Source organism: Ixodes scapularis, unplaced genomic scaffold (assembly GCF_016920785.2).
Source record: "Ixodes scapularis isolate PalLabHiFi unplaced genomic scaffold, ASM1692078v2 PGA_scaffold1__304_contigs__length_218370807, whole genome shotgun sequence".
Classification (NCBI taxonomy): domain Eukaryota; kingdom Metazoa; phylum Arthropoda; class Arachnida; order Ixodida; family Ixodidae; genus Ixodes; species Ixodes scapularis.
The window spans coordinates 35782843-35803220 of NW_024609846.1; the positions used below are offsets into that span (position 1 = coordinate 35782843).

At 42.3% G+C, this 20378-nt stretch overlaps 1 protein-coding gene across 1 annotated transcript in view; it reads right to left on the reverse strand.

Annotated features, from left to right (window-relative positions):
- LOC115316324 (cytochrome P450 3A41) overlaps positions 1–20378 on the reverse strand; it is a 55106-nt gene extending 34728 nt beyond the window's left edge. The window contains exons 1-7 of the mRNA XM_040216521.2: positions 20202–20378; positions 18910–19006; positions 17554–17606; positions 16383–16479; positions 16037–16156; positions 10019–10107; positions 8990–9135 (exon numbers count right to left, since the gene is read on the reverse strand). Coding sequence (XP_040072455.2) covers positions 8990–9135; positions 10019–10107; positions 16037–16156; positions 16383–16479; positions 17554–17606; positions 18910–19006; positions 20202–20254 — 655 coding nt within the window. The 5' untranslated portion in view covers positions 20255–20378. The remainder of the gene's footprint in view (positions 1–8989; positions 9136–10018; positions 10108–16036; positions 16157–16382; positions 16480–17553; positions 17607–18909; positions 19007–20201) is intronic.

Genomic DNA, 20378 nt, shown 5'->3' on the forward strand with positions numbered 1-20378 from the left:
GTTCCAGCAGCCGCGCGATGCCGGAAAGCGGCTGCTGGAACGAACCCAGCATACCAAGACCCTCTATCTTCACCGACCGAGCGGCCTCGGACCTGCAGCTCATGGGAAAAAGCGTTCGGTCGCGCTGGCTTCCTCAATCTCGCGGATTGAGCGTGCCCGCGTCAACGAGGGAAGACACCTGGACGTCTCAAGGTCGTTGTGGCGCTCGCAGCTAGCTGCTCATTTCGCGGTTTTTGAGGATTATCCCTACAGAAAAAGCCGACACAAAAGAAGCCCCTGCCGTCACGTGATTTTTGGGAGAGGGTGAAAAGAGGAGGGCGCGAGGTGTATTTTCCTACCTTGCGGAAAATGATTTCGTTGGTCGGTCTTTAAGCACTTATGAGTCGTGAATGCGAAAGCATGCGTGCCGTTTCGCTTGCGGCGTATTTGCGCCGGCCGTGCGAGCGCTCTCCCAGCTCTCCTCGCAACTCTGACCTTGGACGCTTCGTGTTACAGGCGCGCTCGCGGCGCGGACACGCAGCGCCATGGGGCGGCGGTCGTTGAAACTGACGCGCGCAGCGGCCAATGGGAGCCTCGTCAACGCGCGCCAGCCAATGGGATCGAAGGCGAAATCCATCTGCTTTACTCTGCTCCTTTGGGATCGGGGAAGCTTGGTGCCGTTGTCTAGGCTTTCCGCGTAGTTTCATAGCTGGGAGCTGGCTTTACTTGGAGAAAGGATTTAAGGTGCCGTTTGGCGCGTTTCAAACTGATGATGTCGGCTCGCTCCATGGGACCAGTTAATGCTTTCGCATTAATAATCTGCTCAGGACTCTCCACGCCGCTCCTCCTTTCCCGCCCCCCCCCCCCCTTCCCGTTTGCAATATTTCAATAACCTTTGGCGCAGTCTAGTTCACTTTACTCAATAAAGGTAATCGATCACAATTACTCTCGGTTGAAAAGTAATAAATTAGATTACTCAATTACTCGAGAAGAAAAGTAATTCTCAATTGCTTGAAAAGTACCCATTAGTTTTCCAAATTACTTCGGGTTATCAGAAATACAAATTTATCTGCCGGTTCGAAGACGGGTCTTTTGTACTCTATATTGTTGGATCAGAATCACCGAATTACAAGCTACACCTCTTCTTAAACCACCAATGTTAGTAAACCACTTTCCTGTTGGAGGAAGAAAACCAAAACACAAAAATAGAGACACAACAAATTATTTTCGCCATAGAATTGTTTAAAGAAGAACGGACTCTTTTAGATCGTCTTTCCTTCGAAAGCTCTCTGCATTTTCACTGCGATGCATCCGCGGGGCCAAAGCACGTCAGCTACATCCACTTCGCCTATTGTATAAAAACCTACCCCAGCAGTACCGCTATCTTATATAATAAATAGCCGGCGAATGTTTTGTTAAAAGTTTTGTTAAAGAACATTCTTACCTACATTTTGGAGCATAATTAGCGAAGTGACGGAAATTTCCGAATTGTATAATATCTCGGAGCTATGCGCCATCTATCCTGTGGTAAACGAGCAAATAGAAATATCAGACTCCGTCAACGCTGTCAACCCACGAGCGTCGTCTCCTGAAGAGAGCTCAGCCACGCGCGCTGCAAGCCGGTCGCGGTTTCTGGTATCTCCTGAAAAAAACATGGCGTCGGTGGTGATCGTCGACGTGGTGGGCGATCACCACGGACTGAATTCTCGTCGTGTGTTGCGATGATATAACCCAACACGTCCTAGAATGCGAGATCGATCTGCTCGTGCTGCGATGTTGTGGCGGCACTCTGAAGACGGCAGAAACACTAGTGCCGTCCTGTTTGTTTACTTCGACTACTGTGGTGCTTTCTTAGCATTTGTGTCCTCGAACATCCCAGGATTTCTTATTTAGCGCACTCCATGCGCGTGCTAAAGTCAAGGTACTACTGGTGCGTACTGTATTTAAAAGCGTGTATGACGGATCCGAATTTCGAGGCGTTTTCACCACCCGAGAAAAGTGATTAATGTTAGAATTCCTGAACTATTGCAACGTGTATATGATCTAAAAATCATATTTCTACGTTGCTGTATTGCTGCCAAGATTACATCGTCTTTCGAACTCGTAGAAAAGGCGTGTGGCGAGATTTGTACTATCGGTAAAGTCGTGTGTTTATAGTCCTGATCGTCCAAGACGGCGTACTGCTTCTTTTTCTTTTCTTTTTTCATACTCTGTTCCCTGCGAGGCTATCCTTACAAAATAAAAATTAATAAAGCTTGAGCCCATAGAAAAGTTTGTCCATTTTGTGCTACGCCAGTGAGTGGCAGCGCGTCCCCTCCTTTTTAGAGGCACCGCGGAAACAGCTGACGGCGGCGGAGAAGCGGCCATCGTGCTGATGACCTGCTGCGCTTGTTGCAGTGGTTGCACGAGTGTGTACGCGCGGCGCAGAGCGGTTGTTCCGGTCGCTCCGGTCACCACGGACGCAGTCGTAGCTAACGCGCTTGTTGCAAGTGCCCGAATTAGTTTGTGCAGTTTGGAGCTAAAAAAGAATCGGCTGCAGTTTCACCGTTTACAACTCAAGGAACCACGTCGAAGCACTTTGTGCAGACTCATCGGTTTGAGGGACCCCAGATCTAACTGAGGTCCTCCGTGTGTGCTCGAAACATTCCGTACCCTGGGGTCGCCACTCCTTGTCGTCCGATTCTGACGATGAACTGGAGTCTTCGTGGGAAGATTTGCCGCACTTTTTAACAGGCGTACCGGCGTATGGGACCAATCTCATACTACCGTTGTTGCGCAACATATCTAACTGAATTTAGATCAGCTGCGATGTGTCAATGTGTATCGCGATGATGAGAGGCGCCGATTCAGAAAATATATCGGTGGCATCGGTGCCATCAGCGCAGTAAAACACTGCGCTTCCGGTGTGCCGGTAGGTAAAAACCTACCGGCACACCGGAAGCTCGCCGCTAACGCTTTTATTCTCCTACAGCCGAGAGAACTTCCGGTGAAATTGCCAGAGGTCGTCACGACCGTCAAAATTACACCTCGGCTTGCTTTTGCGGTCAGTTAAAGAGGAAGAAAAACGCGATATTCGATTAATTTTCCATGTAGAAGTTAATAAACAGAAACGAATCAGATGCCTTTGGAAATGCTATAACTTTTACATTAACGTTCAGTGAATATTGAAAGTTAATGTAAAAGTTAGTAGGCAAAAGTAAAAAAAAAAAAAGTCATTTCATGGTCCCTTTAACTTCGAGGGTTCTTTGGTAGGAAACTTGTACTATCGCGGACAATATGAGCTGAAACAGCGCTCCGGCCTGTGCACGGTATTACCTGCGCTGCCTCTCGCATCGCTCCCGAAACACGGCGCACGCTGAGGCCGAGATAAATTATCACTTGCGCTCACTGCGCCACTGCGCTCTTCCGGCCGTCTGCTAGCCCAATGTTCACGTCTCCAGCTACCATAAATTTCAGTGCAATTCAAGAAAGCGCCGAAGTGGAAAATGCGCTGTCACGCTCGTACCTCTTCGAGGAGCGCTGCCTCCTCGAGGAGCGTATGGCGTCCTGTTTGTACAAACAGAACGCCATAAAAAAGGTAAGGGAATATAATAGCGGTTAAAGCAATTTTAGTACTTCCGAAAGTAACCACAGAAGTCTCGTGGTTTCTTCATATATAAATATATTCGAATGAATACAAAATTACTCCAACAAGTAATTGATCATAAGTAATTTGATTACGGACACAAACCTCGCGAAGGACGAAGACTACTAGAAGACTTGGACAGGACGAGGGCAGTTTAAACAACTAGCCCATCAATTCATTTTATTAAAAATCAATTTCTTGTGATCAGTATCGTACGAGCCTGCTGTGGCGATACCGCCTGATTGGAGCGCTCTATGTGAAAGTCGGTCGTACGGTCCGGCACGCCGATAATATTTATTTCATTTTTCTTTCTCGGCCGGAAATGAGAGCGGTGCCTGGAAGCGTTTCCTTGACAACTCAAAATCAACCACCAAACTACATATTTCATACTAAGTTTTTATCGTTTTTTTTTTCTTTTTGTTTAGCGCTGAGTGCAGAAGTTGATTTTTTGCCTCGCTTTGCCAGGTTGTGAGCATCGTTGCATTGCCACCAGAACGTTCACTGAGAAATTAGAGTGCAAAAAGTTTAATACTTAGCCATTGATAAACTAGATGACGTTCTGCGCCACTTGCGCGTAGAGCACAAAAATGTTGTACTTGCGGGAGATTTTAATATAGCGGGCGTAATGTGGGATGAAGAAATGTTGCCTGGAACGCAAGAACGTAAAACTGCCGCTGGGATCCTAGATTTATGTTTTTCCCATGGGCTAAAACAGGTTGTTCGAGAGTATACACTCAAGGCAATGGTAAGTCAGTTCTCGACCTCATATTTTTAAGCGAAGGGGTCTCATCTCGGCCGTACGAAGTTGAACTCTTCCCCGGTTTTTCAGATAACGTGATAGTTAGCGTGACCATGACCTTGGCGCCGTCTGGAAAAACGCCCAGACCCGTTTCGTCCTACAGAGACTTGGGCATGGCCAATGACACGGCTATTCTCGACGAGCTAGATTACCGCTATGGACCATTTGAGGAACTTAGTCGTGATGAGTCAGTAAGTGGTAATGACCTCTGGTTGAAATTTAAAACACTCGTTGATAAATGTATAAATATGTATGTACCCTTGAAAAGAAAACGTAAACGAATGAGCTATCCTTGGGTGACGAGAGGAGCTATTCAATTAAAAAAGGAAAAAGAATGGCGACGCGGATTAATTCAACGAGTTCTTTGCAAGCGTCTTCACGAAAGACGATAAGCAGTCCGTAGAGTTTGGATCATCTGCTGAAATTTCACGGGCTGATGATGACCAGCAACTGTCAGTTCAGGGTATTTTGAACTTTGCTGCTTGCCTCAAAAACTTCCAAATCCGTGGGGCCAGACGAAATTCTAACTTCTTTTCTAAAGCGATATGCAGAATGGACGGCAATGTATCTACACCTAATTTTTAAAAAGTCGAATTTGACTAGCACCTTCCCTTATGAATCCCTATGACTGGAAGCTCAGCAAGATAATTCCAATACTGAAAAGTGGAGATGCTAAGTGAGTATGCAATTATGGGCCCATCGCGTTAACGTCTACATCGTGCAGAGTCCTTGAGCATATCGTTTCTATACATATCCGGCAATTTGTATTATCAAATAACGTGCTCAGCCTGTACCAGCACGGCTTCCGTAAGGGGCTGTCAAGGGTCACGCAGCTAGTATTGAATTGAATATACTTTATCCAGACAAACGTCTCGGGAGGATAGGGCAAAAGGCGCCTGACAAGGGCTCGTCCTCCTGCACAGCCCAGCAGCAAAATGTACAGAAAACAAAACGAATCAAAACAATTATATTATTACACAAGGACACAGTGACATATACGAATTGTGATATAATAAAACAAACACATAAAAATACCAACACAGATTACGTTAGACGTAATCTGTGTTGGTGGGCCAAGAACTGAACCTCAGGGTTCAGTTCTTGGCCCACTTCTTTTCCTAATTTTTATAAACAACATTGCTTCTTCCCTCTCTTCCACCGTGAGATTGTATGCTGACGACCTTGTGCTCTATCGCAAAATTTCTTCCATCAATGATTGCATAATTCTACAAGACGATCTAGAAAAATTAACTACCTGGTGTGAATCTTGGCTCATGACGATTAATCTGGATAAATCTGAAATTATATCGTCCTCCAGATCAAAAAATAAACTCACTTACACCTACTCTATTTCATCTTGTGAACTAGAACGTGTGGCCACATTTAAATATCTAGGAGTGTTCCTTTCTGCAGACTTTTCATGGAAGTGCCACGTTGGCTATATCTGCTCTAAATCAAATAAAACAATAGGATTTTTAAGACGACATCTTCATCTCGCAAACCCGTCTGTCAAACGTTTAGCATACACTACGTTAGTTCGGACGAAACTGGAATACGCGTCCATCATATGGAATCCTCATCAATTGTATTTCATTAACCAACTCGAAGGTGTCCAAAATCGCGCCACTCGTTTTAGTACTCGCGATTATTCTCAAAAAAGCATTTCCTGTCTAAAACAGTCCATACCTCTCCATACACTCGAAACTCGTAGAAAAAACGAACGGCTCTCTTTTATGCACATACCATGGTCACCAAAAACATTTATTTTCCCGGCTCATCATATTTCATCTCGCCTAGATCATCCATGTAAAGTCGAACCCATTTTCTCTAGAACTAACGCCTACAAATATTCACCTCTCTCTCTATGCATTTCTGAATGGAATAGCATGCCCTCAAGCCTGGTGACGATATGTGACCATAACCATTTTACGCAGGAGCTTGTTAAGTTGTTTGAGGAATCTCTGTGTAATGATGCTTTCTCATTGTTCTCATTCAATGTTTTCCCCAATTTTTGTGAATTTGATGTACCCCCCTTATGTAATGCCTCACGTAGAGGCCCTTAAGGTAATAAAATGAAAATGAAATGAAAACGAAGAAAACTTTTTTATAGTTGTTTTAAATGTGTGTATTGTATTACAGCTATTAATCATGGACAGTATTTTCGGATGGTTCTTTTATAATTGTGCGATTTAATTAAGCATTTTTGGCTACCATAATTGGTGCGTATTCTCGACTGTATTTGCGTAGGACGGAAGGTGTATGCGGATGCCCTGTTGATGTAATTCTCTTGCACGGACTCAGGGTGTAGTTTAATTTTGTGGAACATGTATATTGCCAATTTCTGAGTGAGTGATTGTTCTGTTGTAAGAAGGGAGTATTTGATGAAATATGGGCGGGAGTGTTCCCGATATGATACATTGGCAATTGAGCGCACTACTTTTTTATACAACAGAAGTAACTTGGATAAACAGGTCTTTGATCATGTACCCCATACTAAACCGCAATAGCTTAAACGAGAATGAAAAAGAGTATAATAGAGCTGGCGCTTTAAACAAACCGGAAGAATACATTTTAGCCTACTTATAATTCCGATTGCCCGTAATATGTCGGGTAGAATCCGATCAATATGGTAAGACCAATTTAAATCTTCTTGAAAAAATACTCCTGAAAACTTGTGGGTTTTTACGTAACCGATTTCAGTGTTCCTGCATCATTTTTGTTTCTGCCCCATCAACCAATTGTTCCTGCATCATCAACCATGCATCATTTTGGTGAGGTATTGGATTGTAATGGACAAACATACATATTTTTAAACTTTAAGTCGACAAGGTTAATCATAGAAAAATGTTAATTAAATTGATTTCCATCTTGGGAGAAAACAAGATTGTTCGGTGGATTGAGGCCTGCTGAAATAATCGTCGACAGTTTTTTAAGTATTGAAGGGGTTAGTTCGGATGAATGTTACGTGAACTCCGGTGTTCCACAGGGTTCTGTTTTGGGTCCCCTGGTTTCCGGTTTTTGTTAATGACCTTATCAAAGATTCACCTGTAAAAGCCAGATTATTTGCGGACGATTGTGCAATTTATGCTGAAGTGAACTCCGTTAATGATCAAACTGTGCTAAACCAATATTTGTCTCAGATCAATGAATGGTGTGTTAAGTGGCAAATGTCGTTAAACTTAGACAACACAGTATTATGACGATCACTCATAAACGACGGCCGTGAGAATATGTGTATACGCTGCACAAAAAATCATTAAGCCGAGTGTCAGAGTTTAGATACCTAGTCTTATAGCTTCAAACCTAAGTTGGACACCGCATGTTAGCGATATAGTCGAAAAAGCTAATAAAAGACTAGGATACACCAGGCGCCCTCTTAAACTCACTTCCTCAGAAACAGAAATCGCAGCGTACAAGATGATAATAAGGCCTTTATTAGAATACGCATATGAAGTCTGCGACCCGCATGCTAAATATCTACTATCAAATCTGGAGCAAGTTGAACGTCGTTCTTTATGTTTTGTTTTCTCTTGTTATAGACGGCTGGACTCTTTGTTACCTCTTTATAATAGGGCAAATCTACCCCACCTTGAAGTGCGGAGAAAGCAGAAGCAGCTTAACCTTTTTTATAACATAATGAATAAACTGGTTCTAGTAAATAAGCAACAGTATATTAATCAGAGCATGTCGCGTATTACCCGCAACAAGCATGCTCGGTATGTGGAGGAACAGAAGTTTTCCAAGGACTGTTTAAAGGTACTCCTTCTTTTGGCAGACAGCGCGAGAATGGAACAAGCTACCGGCACATGTCGTGACCGCTGGAACTCGAGAAGAGTTTCGTACCCTTGTTTTATTGATTTCTGCCAACAGTTCCTAGAGTTGTCATTTCATCGTTGTGTTGAATGCGTGTTATTGATCGGTGAATTTTGAGCGCGTGTATTTTTTCTGTTGTGCAAATCCAATCCTATCTCGGTCCTGCGTAGGACCGATAGTATTTCAAATAAACAAATAAATAAATAAATAAATAAATACATAAATCTCCTTTTATATTCCCTCTTCTAGGGAAAAATGACGCGGTTTTAAAATAAATATTTTCTACTTTCCCACAGCCAACTAAAGCATGCTGAATATAGTTTTTTATCGCGTACATTTCTAGCTCTCAGAATAATAAAGATATCCTTTAGACACCTAGAACGTACGCGTGGGACCCAACTGCGCCCCTTCAGATAATAGCAACAAGCTGCGTTAATGAGGAGCCGGTTATTCTAAACGGCGTATCGGTTCCAGATTAATGCTGAAACATTTTGTTTTCTCAAAAACGCAAGTAAATATAAATGATATAATGAAAGCGTATCAGAACATTACATTTTTATTAAGACACTTCGGCACTTAAAAGAGTCTAGAAGTAAGTTTTTGAACACAGTTGTTTACATTTATTTTTTTTGTGCGCGGAGAATATGTTTAAAGTAAAAGAGGCTCTTGAAGCAGTATTACATGAAAATCGGACTCTCAACTCGTCCATTTGTTATTTTATATTAATATTGATTATAGTTGGGCGGACTATAAAATATTTAACTAAAACTCACACAACAAGATCATTTTCCATCCACCCAGGTTTCCGAAAAATCCCTTGCAGCATTTGACCAATGGATGGTCGAGATTTTCGTGGGTGTTCAAGTCTAGAGAGTAGACCAGGGCTGCCGTTGTATCCATGGCGCATGACTCGAACATCCTGCAAGGGAAATATATCAGATTATTTTAGAAGAAGACATCGCGACCTATTTATCAAGATCACATAAATATTTCCTTCTTCAACCTGTCACACACTTATGAATACATTGAACTATATGCGTACTTGTTTTGTAGATTATTAGGCATTATAAGTGGTTGTTTCACGGTATGTTCACCGCAGTGTAAGAGTTGTTGTGTCACACACAGCAGTTATTGACACACAAAAAAAACGAAAGACGTTTACGCTTCTTTGTAATGCAGAATTAAAGCGCAGCTCTTGAGGAGGAGGAAGGGAGGGTACGAAGTGGAGGGTATGCCCCTCCTCCCCCTCCGTACCCTCACCTCCCCCTCTCCTGCCCCCGTCCGATATAGCGAGAAATTTTCGCTAAATTTCTCGCCAAATTTAGCAGGAAAATCTTACCCTCGTGAAGTCACACGTGTCGTCACGTGTAAAGTCATGGGAATGAATGTGACGTCACGTGAATTTTAGCGAAAAAAATCTCCCCGCAAACTTTAGCGGGGAAATGGACGTCACGTGACCTCATCACCATTTCAGTTTCCCCTCTAAATTTTGCGGGAATATTTTCCCGCTAAATTTAGCGGGGAGGGACACACCCTCCCCTCTGTAGCCTCCCCTCCTCCTCCTCAAGAGCAGCGCTCTAATTTGGCATTACAAAGAATTGTAAACGTCTTTTATTTTTTTGCCTCGATTATTACTAGACATTTTAAACAAGAACTGGGCGAGCAGCGGCTAGATTCTCTTAGACAAGGCAAAACTTGAAGGTACCAGTCTATAAGGGGACTCGTCCGGTCAATATGATAAACATGTAATTTGTATATTTCAATATTTTAACGTGCCATATCGCAGTGGGTCAGCGACTTACTCGGAAACTTCAAGAGCACCTTTCTTTTCTCCTTCCAGCACCAGTCGTTTGCAGAATTCGTCGGACGTAGCGATAATTTTTGGAATCATCTAAGAAAACAGAAGGAAACATTTAACTAAAAGAGAGAAAAAAACTACAAATAGAATAAAACCTTTGTATATCGGTTGAACCGACCATCTGCTATGCTCAGTTTCACTTTATTCTCTAGAGCAGCCGACGCTACGATGGGATAGGATCAATGTGGGTTAAAGACCATGGTCACGGCAATCGCTGTCGTTCTGCGTCTGCCGTTACCGGCTAAACCACGTACGTAGGAAGCTTCTGGAGGCGACATGACGTTACCAGAGATGAAGCCAGAAGTGCGGAGGGACACAGCCCCCAACGATGGCCACAACTGTTTTTGGTCACGCTCTGGTGCTCCCGAGCATGACCAAAGGCAGCTGTGGTTTTGGTCATTGTTGGGGGCGTGTCTTTCCACACTTCTGGCTTCACCTTTGGTGACGTCATGTCACCTCTAGAAGCTTCCTACCTGCATGGGCTAAAACAATCACCTCCAGTGAATGCACCATGAACCTGCGCTTTCTTCTGTGCGTGATACGAGAGTAAATGCGCAAAAACGGCCAAGCACCGTGACGATGGGATTTTATTTTACTGAAGCAGACTATATGCTGTAAGCAGTCATAGCTTTTGCTCGCTACATTTAGTCGCAATGGTATAACTTTTAACACGTGTTATTAACGAGGTAGGGAGTATTTCGACGTCCACCGTCAAAACGATATCACTATTATTTTGACGTCTGTGACGCCACTTCCTGAGGACGTGTAAAAAAAAATATATATATATCTTTTTTATATATGTCTGCCCCCCCCCCCTTCTCTCCCCCCCCCCCCCCCCCCCCATCAAGTATCTGTCTCCCTATTTGGACATCTACCGTCAAACTTGCCATCACAAACAAGGGAGGGAACTGTGGAGTGTCAGAATGGAAAGCATTCGAAAGTTGCGCTCAAAACACTATCACCCTGCTTGCAGTCGGCGTCGCGCAATTTTCGGACAAGAAATGCCATTCAATCGACTTCAGCTTTTATACCAAAATCTCCAAAAAGACTTAGAAATATAACCCTCGTAACATTTACTTGCTGTGCTAAACAACACCGAATGCATGATTTATTCTACGCTATTGGATACAAGATGTTTTGGAGGCGCGACCTCGCGGGCGCCCTCCAGTGACGCTACTGGTAGGATGCGAGCAGATGACGCGATACGTCAAAGCACGGAGTGGCTATGTTTGTTCGCACCTATGCCGATTAAAAACGGCTTATTTATTTAAAGAAAACGTGTATGACGTTTTCGTGAGTGATCTTTCTAATGAATAACAGCACCTCGAGGTTGCTTTCTTCTATTAAAAGGCTTTAAAATGTTCCGAAAACAAGCCCGAGGCGTGCGTCAGGGCTATTCACAACCTCTCTCATTCCTTTTTTTTTTATCTATGGAGGTTGTTGTACAAAAATGTTTTGCATTCCCCAGAGTAAATGACGTGCTGTCTTCTTAATTGTGCACGCGCGTACAGTTGTGATGCAAAGCGCCGCACACTGTTTTAGCTACATTCATCCTGCTGCCGAAGCTGACGCTTCTATCCAAACGTGACTCGAAGTATCTGACGGGCAAATGCTCGTCAGCAACTGATGTTTAGCTCCACCCGCACCAAACACGTGGAAAAGACTTCTGTCACATTACGACTTCTGCTCGAAAAAAAAAAAGAAATAATTTTCATCAATTCTAAAAATGTCGGACATGATCCGGAAAATTCAGGCGATTGACGTATTTGTTCTAAACAGTGTTAACTAAATATTGTTTACAAATTTAAAATATCTCTCTGAGAAGCGCATCTCGTATTATGCGCATTTGTGTCCGCAAAAAATGAAACATACAAACGGTAGTAATTCATAGTGGGTGTATACCTCATTTTCTGGGACGCTGAAATGCCACCGCGTTACTGGATTTAAGGCTTCGATCGCAAGGGGGTTTTGCACGTTTCACATCGACCGAGTGAATAAGCAGGGATTTCATTGAAATGACTCCAGAAGCTAGCCACCGCTTCTTCCTGCGAATTATTTTGAGGAAATGTTTGTTTACTGCTTTATGAAATTCAAAAAGGAATCAACTCGGAACCAACAAGAGACACCGCTCAGAGATTAAATTGGTACCAACAGGATAGGAGGAGTCGCTTTCAGTTAAGTGTTTACTACACATGCAAGAGGTTCTCGAATTTCGCTTTTCTATTTGCAATTTGACAAAATTTTCCTCTCTTAGTGTAAGTTTGTCCGTATCATAATAAAAAAGACACCCTATTTGCCGTGGTAGATGTTGTAATTGGGTAAAGCGCTGGATATTCTTTTCTCATCATCCAGCTTTTTGTACTAGGATACAGAACAGCACACCAGCATCCGAAAGCTTCGACACCTCAGCGACAAAAGTGCGTGTCAGCACGACAACGCGCGCCACGGTTTCTAGCTTTGGTAAAGTGTCCTACTAAAAATATTACTTCACCAAATAAATACAACGCGTGAAACAGGCTTTGCTGCGCGTTTCTCAAACAGCACATGAAAGGGAACCGAGATCTACGCGATCTGTTCCAGTCTGTTCTACCCGTGACGTCACAAACTATGATGATGAGAGCTACAGAAGCGCCCCCTGTAGTTCGCGCACGCCGCCAATTAATAATAGAAAAAAGGAGTTCTGAATCTCTTCAAAAATCGGGTTATAAAATTTGCAGTCGATTGCGCAACATTTAGTGTCCGAAAATCCGTGTTAAACCGCGATTCAGTTTTGCTCGGCGGGTTGAAGACTTCGTTGTTCGTTCGTATTGGTCAAAAAGCATCAAGGAGGCTATGTTAAAGTTTGCAACACTATATTCAACGTCTCGCTCGCTTAGTTGCAGCCCCAGGCTCGTCAACACGAAGAAGAACACAATCTGAACGAAACGACAAACCCACGAACAAGATGCAAAGCGAGACTTCCCAACCATTCAAAGACGCGCTCGTGCGGTAGTGGAGGCATAGATGTACAAAACATATTTAAAACTCTCAGTGGTATACGTAGTTTACGCACTTCAATTTGTTACGTGAAGACAAAAAATGGAGTTGTCCAGCTCGTCTTTCTTGTGGGCTCAAAATTATATAAGAAGGCCCATCAACACCCTTGCCTTTGAACGCGTTTGAGCGCGGACGGCGTCTTTGTAGCAGGAAGCGCATGCGCAAAGCATCCTTTATACTCACATAGCCTGGCAGTTGGACGACGGAGGACGACTAGGCAGCATCCCCCGGCAGCATCGCAGCCGGGCGATACTGCCACGAATAAAAATATAAGATAAATTGAAACAGAAAATGATATTTAGGAAGGCGAACTCATGTCTGTAAACGAAAACAGTAAGGTACCATCTTCTTACGTGGGCGACGGAAGGGCGACTGTCCGAACCAGGCCGTTACCGGTGCTTTTATACACGCGGTATAGTTCAGAAATGTTCCGAAGCAGAACACACGATAACAACCCGAAGATGTGCTGGAGTTTTCCAAAAGAGTATCAAATTCTAATACTAAATATCCGTGCCGTGTGGGGTTCATACAGTTATAGAACCTCGTTCATCCACGTGGCGGCCGCGTGCGTTACCAGCTGCGCAACGCACGCAGCAATATCATTGTCACGGCCGAAAAAAAAAAATCGTTGAACTGTCGAGCACAAAGGAACACACTCTCGCTGAATGAAACATTTCCAATGTCAAGTAGAACCGTAGCTTTCTTTAGACCTGCCACACAGTGACACGTGGCTTCGCCAACACAACAGAACCGCCGTCATCGTATACACTGCCAAATAGAACGAAACGGATACAGCTACGTACCACTATAACGGCTAAGACGTCATAATAACAAAGTTGTTGTTTCCACGGTGGACGTCACGATATTTTAAAAACTATTTTAATGTCTTAGGGAACTAACCTCATAGAGGTCAAAATAATTTCGAAGTTATTTTGACGTCGGGCGCCAAAATGGTCTCCGCTATTAACAGTGTCCTTCAAATCACTTTTAATTACCTAAACATTTTTGAAGGTATTCCAATAATGACTGCATTGCTCAAAACGTTTCTCCTCAAAGAAGGTGTCTAGTCACCGGGAGTTTAATAGACGCAAGGCGTTCCTTAAGAATCATAATAATGATAATAATAATAATAATAATAATAATATTATTATTATTATTATTATTATTATTATTATTATTATTATTATTATTATTATTAATAACAATAATTTTATTTGCACTTCCAAGGACACAGGTGGCGGTGTGCCGGGCTGGACAGATAGATGAGAAACCTTACGTGCAGCGCCTGCCAGCCCACCACTTTGTTATGTTTCAGCTTTCTGTGTCTTAATTCCTTCCTCGGTGTTCTCTGTCACTGGCGCAATCTCACTGTTTTCGGAATAAGAGTAAGGTGGCCAGGATTATTACCACCTCCATACTCACAAAGCCTGGCAGTTCGACGACGGAGCCATAGAGGCCCGCTCGCAGATTTGGAGCGCGAGGATCTGGTAGCACAAAGCATCAAAGAGCCATTTCTCGAGGAACCTGGACGTCAGCGCTTAGCCTTTGCTGTGGCCGAGGACTCGAAACACACCCCTTCGCTCAGGAGAAGTGTGTTTCGACGCCTCGTCGCAGCGGGGCGCCAGTCACGTGGTTCTCCCCTCATCCGTCCTTTGCTGCTCCACCTTTTCCATTTCAGTGGCCGCTTCTCGTAACGATCCGCCAGGTTTTGTCAGTATATAGGACGCTATTTTAGGACCCGCCGAGCCTTGTGTTCCTTGAACTAAACGTTTCAAAAGCAATACAAAAAGTTCTTGTATTTTTGTGTATTTTTGCGAATACACCGCTTATTTTTCATTTTTAAAACGCCATTCAAGGTTACCCGTTTTTTGTTTTGTTTTGGTTTTTGTTCTTGAGCAAAACGCAGCGCTGAGTGCAGAAACAATTTTCCAGGCAAGTGTGTACCCTTACCACGACGTTTACGAAGCGGAAGCAGACCCGATCGTCAATCAATGGCTATGAAAACATAAAAATTGAGAAGGATGTTCAATCGTTTCACTTTTGTCGCTCCGGATCGCATCTAACTTACCCGACAGAGTCCGTTCAGTGTATAATTCTCAGCACTTTCTTTTTATTTTTTTTTTTATGTTTTACATTGAAACAGTTTTGACATATATAGATTAAAATATCACGTTTTCTTCTCTTTTTTTTTTTTTGGGGGGGGGGGTAGTTTTTTAAATATCCATTCATAAATCGTTTCATTTTAACCTTAAAAAGCCGGTCGTTATAGCCTGTGTGTATTTTTTTAACTATACAAATATTTAGAGGGTTTTTTGGCGAATTATTTCTCAATTTATTCAGGGTATACAGGAATGTCTCGTCAATATGAATACCCCGCTATATGGACATTATTTTCGGGGACAAACTGGAAAAATATTAATGCATTTTTGTCTCGTCATTATGACAAATTCACATTATATGGAAGCTTTCGGGGGACACATATAGTGTCCATATTAGCGAGGCATCCCTGTATATGGATTCATTCCGTATCATCTTAAAACGTTGGTCACTATTGCCTCTAGTTTTTGTTTTCTTTTATATCAAAGGCGTCTAAAACACGAGTTACAAAATGCGATTTTATGCATTGCAGTGGAAGTTGCGGTGTTCAACGGCACCTGCGAAATTGCAAGTTAAGTCTGACCACGCGAATCGGGCTTTAAAACGAAAAATTCAAGCGCTAAGAAGTAGCTGTTCTAACCGCCATAAGCTCGAGATCCACGGGTAAATTATCTATTTTGACGAAACTGGTAGACAGAAAAAAACCTACCGAAGAACTCAACGCAATTAACGTTTCACACAGTGCGGGCGTCTAGGTCAGCTACTTTTTTTTTCTTATGAAAAGAAGTAAGTATGCTAGGAACAAAAGGGGCTCAAACTGGTTACTAACTGCTTTCAATCGGCTCGTTGTAAATGCAGGTGACATCATAGTTCTTGTAGCTTTCCACTCTTCTTCCGGGGAGTTTAACATCATCTTGTCCCACAAGGGGTTTCCCGTGGCATTGGATGCCTGAAACGAAGAGTGAAGTGTCCGGGAAATCAGAAAAACGCATCTCCTTTGACAAACGCTTTTCTTCTTTATTTCATTTTTTAATCTTCAGTTGTTGTTTTGTTTGCTTTGTTTTTTTAGTAATTTTATGTACACGCCTTTTGTGGAAGAAATGTAATTGGATCCCAATTTAACGTGCTACTGATACTAAGAATAGTATCAAGAAAATATAGTTGGCAGTGCTTACAATTCTGTCCGAGAAGGATTTGAAATCCTTCACGTAGATGTCTCGCAGGAGCAGTGGATCCCCGACTACGAGAGTGGGCACAAACCCTTCGTAGGAGCTGCAAATTAACAGGAGCTATTTTACTTATGATAACGATAACTGCCCTTCCGAGCGTAACAAATTCTTTTCGAAACTTGTTTTTGAAATGTACGGGCCAGTCCATTCCACTTTTAAACTTGTTAATGTCCTGTTAACATCTAAACATTACTGTTCAAATGAGAGCGGTTCAACTCGAGACTGATATTGATCTAACCATAATTATTTGGTAAAAAATATGAATGGATGCCATTCTTAATCCTGGAGGTCAATATATGACACAGGTCGTTTGCGAAGTTTTACAGTGGTTTCATGTTAAAGTTGTCTCGCCATCCAGCATGCTGCGAAATATACATAACACATTTTTCGACTAAATAAAGCGTTTTAAACAGTTAAAATTTAAAAGCATACGCATTTAAGAACGAGGTCGTGGAGAGATCAGCGTAGATATAACAGAAATAATAACATATTACTCTTTCACAAAGAGTATATTATAAGATTTATAATAGTTTACAAATCGCTTCCCAAACTGCCTTTCTTCGATCTCTTTTAAAACGAATAACGTGTTTTTATATGTAAAACAAAGTAAACGTCTTATTACCGAAAACAAAATACGGCTTTAATTCGTCTTGCAAAGTTTCGTGATTCATAATTATTTTTAATTGGTGTTCTCGCTCGAATAAATACAATAGTATTAATTGCATAATGTGGACTTGGGGCCAATTTTAAAAAAAACTGAACCCACACACACATTCTATGTGCCTGTCATCTTTTATGTAAAAAATCAACCCTTAAAAATGTTGGACAGCATTTACGCCGGAACACACAATTTAGGTGGAGGTACACTCGCCACGCCCCGCTCCAGGCCCCACCCATTAGTACTGGATTGGCTTGGCTGCTCGTCAGATCACCTCATGCAAGCCTAATGCATTTGTGTCATGACTTTCGATTAGGATTGTCTCACGTCTTACAATTTCTCCTCGCTGTTCATCTATATCACCTATCTTTGATTATGGAGTTCAGGTCGTGCTGGCCTTTAACATCATTAATTTGTACTTCTTTAGTTTGTTCAGAAAGTAAAATTGTAGGAACAAACCCATAAAGACGACCACGTCGGCGATAGTTTTTGAGGGCCACCTCATGCATGGGCTGTAACGAGAAAAAAAATTATTAGAAGGAAAACACATCCCTTTTAACCCAGCTAAACCGGACTTTTTCTTTGACGGGCACAAATTTGTAAGTGCAGAATGTTTTATGGTGGCGAATAATGAATTATAGTAAACTAACATTCATGGGGTTTTAGCCATTCCAAATTTTAGAATTGTAGCCCGTTCCTCAGACCTATCTATCATTTTAAAGTTGGAAGGGACGAGCCTAATAAAAAAAAAAAAAAAGAAGCAAAACGATTCAACTATTTTTTCCAAGTGTCACGAAGACAACTCTATATTAGGGTTTCATTCTTGCGCTGCTAAACTTTAATGATTAAAGCTATAATTTGGTCCCTTAAAGTACACTCCGGACAACATATATGAATATTATGTTCACTGCAATTTAAACTCAAAGCATAGGTAAAAATCTAAATTAAAAATTATGAACAGTGTGATACGAAAGTTATCTCTTTTAATCATGGTGTCCTCTGGTCGAGCTGACAAACCCGGTGATCTTCGAAAGCATTCCACAATCTCGAGCTTTACTCCCTCACTGAGCACAAGTTGTCGAGCTCTTCCTCGCCTACCCCTCTGGTCACGTCACGTCCTCCGTTAACCAACCAACGTCGAGCTTCGCGGCCACGCCTCTCAGGCTTCACCTTGCGGGATTCAAAAACTCCTTATCAACTATACCCGTTTTCACCTCAAGAAAAAAGTAAGTTTTGCGCATGGCTCATACGCGGCGCAAAGTAGTTCTTACGAGATTTGCTTGTCGAAGGAAAAAGCGATGCTTTTGGCGTTTGGAACGTGTGCGTCTTCATGAGATAACATACATCTAACCTAAAAGGCACCTACATATGTGTTAGTTATCCACATGAAGTGGGAAATTAGTAATGCTCCGCGAGGAGCCGGACTTGTTTTACTTCGGTTCTTGAGGTGAAAACAGGTATGGCGAAAAAACGTTTTACGTTAAACGTCAAGGGGTAATTTATGCACCCAAACAAATGATAAGCAAATATGAAAACGAGGGCACGCAGCTTCAGCAGCTCATGGGCGCTAGCGAAACTCACAAAATAGGATGCGCGGAAGTGTCTGATCATTGATTACACTTAAGTTATAATTATTCCGGACATTTTCAATTAGTGCAAAAGAATAGTGTTGGCACCTGCTTTTTTATCTGGTAGTAAAGAAAGCTTTTTCATGTTAAAATATTTCTGACCCGCTCATATCAAGGCAAAACGCAGTCTAACATAACCTCGTAGAGTGTATCAAGGTTTACAATCAAATAAAAAGTACACCTTTACCTTTGTGAAATTATCGTATACCAACTTCACGTAGTCGGTAAAAGACAGATATGGAATTCCTTTTCCATTCCAAAAACTATAGGTTCTTCTTATTACCCTGAAAAAATAAGCATCCCTAATGAGATGTCAAGCATAATTGCATTACAAACGTAATCACCTAAAGCGGCGATGAATGATCTTAGTATTGAAACAGACACCGTAAAAAAAAATGTACAGTCGCATTCAGAGAGAAATATCACTGCTTCAACAAGAATTGTACTTCACAAAGCTGCGAGAAGGAATCGCTCGCATTTCAGTACCTATAACCAATATTTTTCATCGTGGCACAGGTGCCTAGGTGCAAGTAGTTCTGCAGGATTCAGGGCAATGCCCATGTAGATTTAATAAAAACCGAGGTTTCAAAGGAAGTCATCCGAACAGACCACCATGCATTTCACACACCTTCTCCCAGCGTCCCTGAAACCCATGGGGCCCGACTTTTTATCTTAACGTTCCTTGCTTCGCGATTCATTTTTCGGGGTCCTTACCGACTATTGTCGCAATCTCATCGGCTGTGAAGCGTTAATGACATTCTCGGGAATCGCCGCCCCGTGCGTTCTTTAAGCCTACCGGGACCATAGCGGACTTTAGAAAAGCCAGGAAGTAGGAGCAAGAAAAATTAGGAGCTTTAGTTTTATTGTTTCGTGGGCATTGATGGCGAAATATATGAGAGTTGAAAAGGCCCATTATAAAAAGAAAACTAATAATTTTGTAAAAAAAAGAAACCATGTCCCCCCTCCCCCATCCCCCCCCCCCCCCCCCAAAAAAAAAGGACCTATTGCATTTTTTTTTGTCTTCTTGGAGACGCATTTGATAGCTCGAGGGTCATATACTTCGACGCTGTTTTTACACGGTAAAGCAAAAATTATGCTTACTGTTGGAATGCTTGTGCTCAGAGCACATTTATTCTGACACAATTTGGGAGTGAACAAAATCTCCGATCACTCGACTGTGCACTCATAAATATTGACGTTTACCAGGAACTTATTTGTCTTTATATGTCTTTTTTTTAGCAACGTTGCTGATTCAAGCTCTTCGTTGTGCGATAGGTTTACTTTCAATTTATTCCTGACGAAGTTTTCTGACAGATAAAGTTACCAAAAATACGTTTCAAATAACAATGATGTTATCCTTGCTTCAGGCGTTACTTCGCAGTCTGTTGCACATCCAAAAAGTCCCTCTAAGCTACTGCGCGTAATACATTTTTTTTATAGAAGCGAGCAGTGCAGAAAGAGTCTGAGAAACTGACTTACCAGAAAATTAGAAAAATCAATAGAAACACCAAAGCCAGCGTCGCTTGCAGCATGGTCGAGTCGATGTCCGAACTAATTTACTTTTCACCCGTGACGCGCCACGACAAAGTGACCCAGACGGCAGAGCTTGTCGCTATCATGGGCTCAACGAAGAAAAATCGAGTTGTGCAACGACAA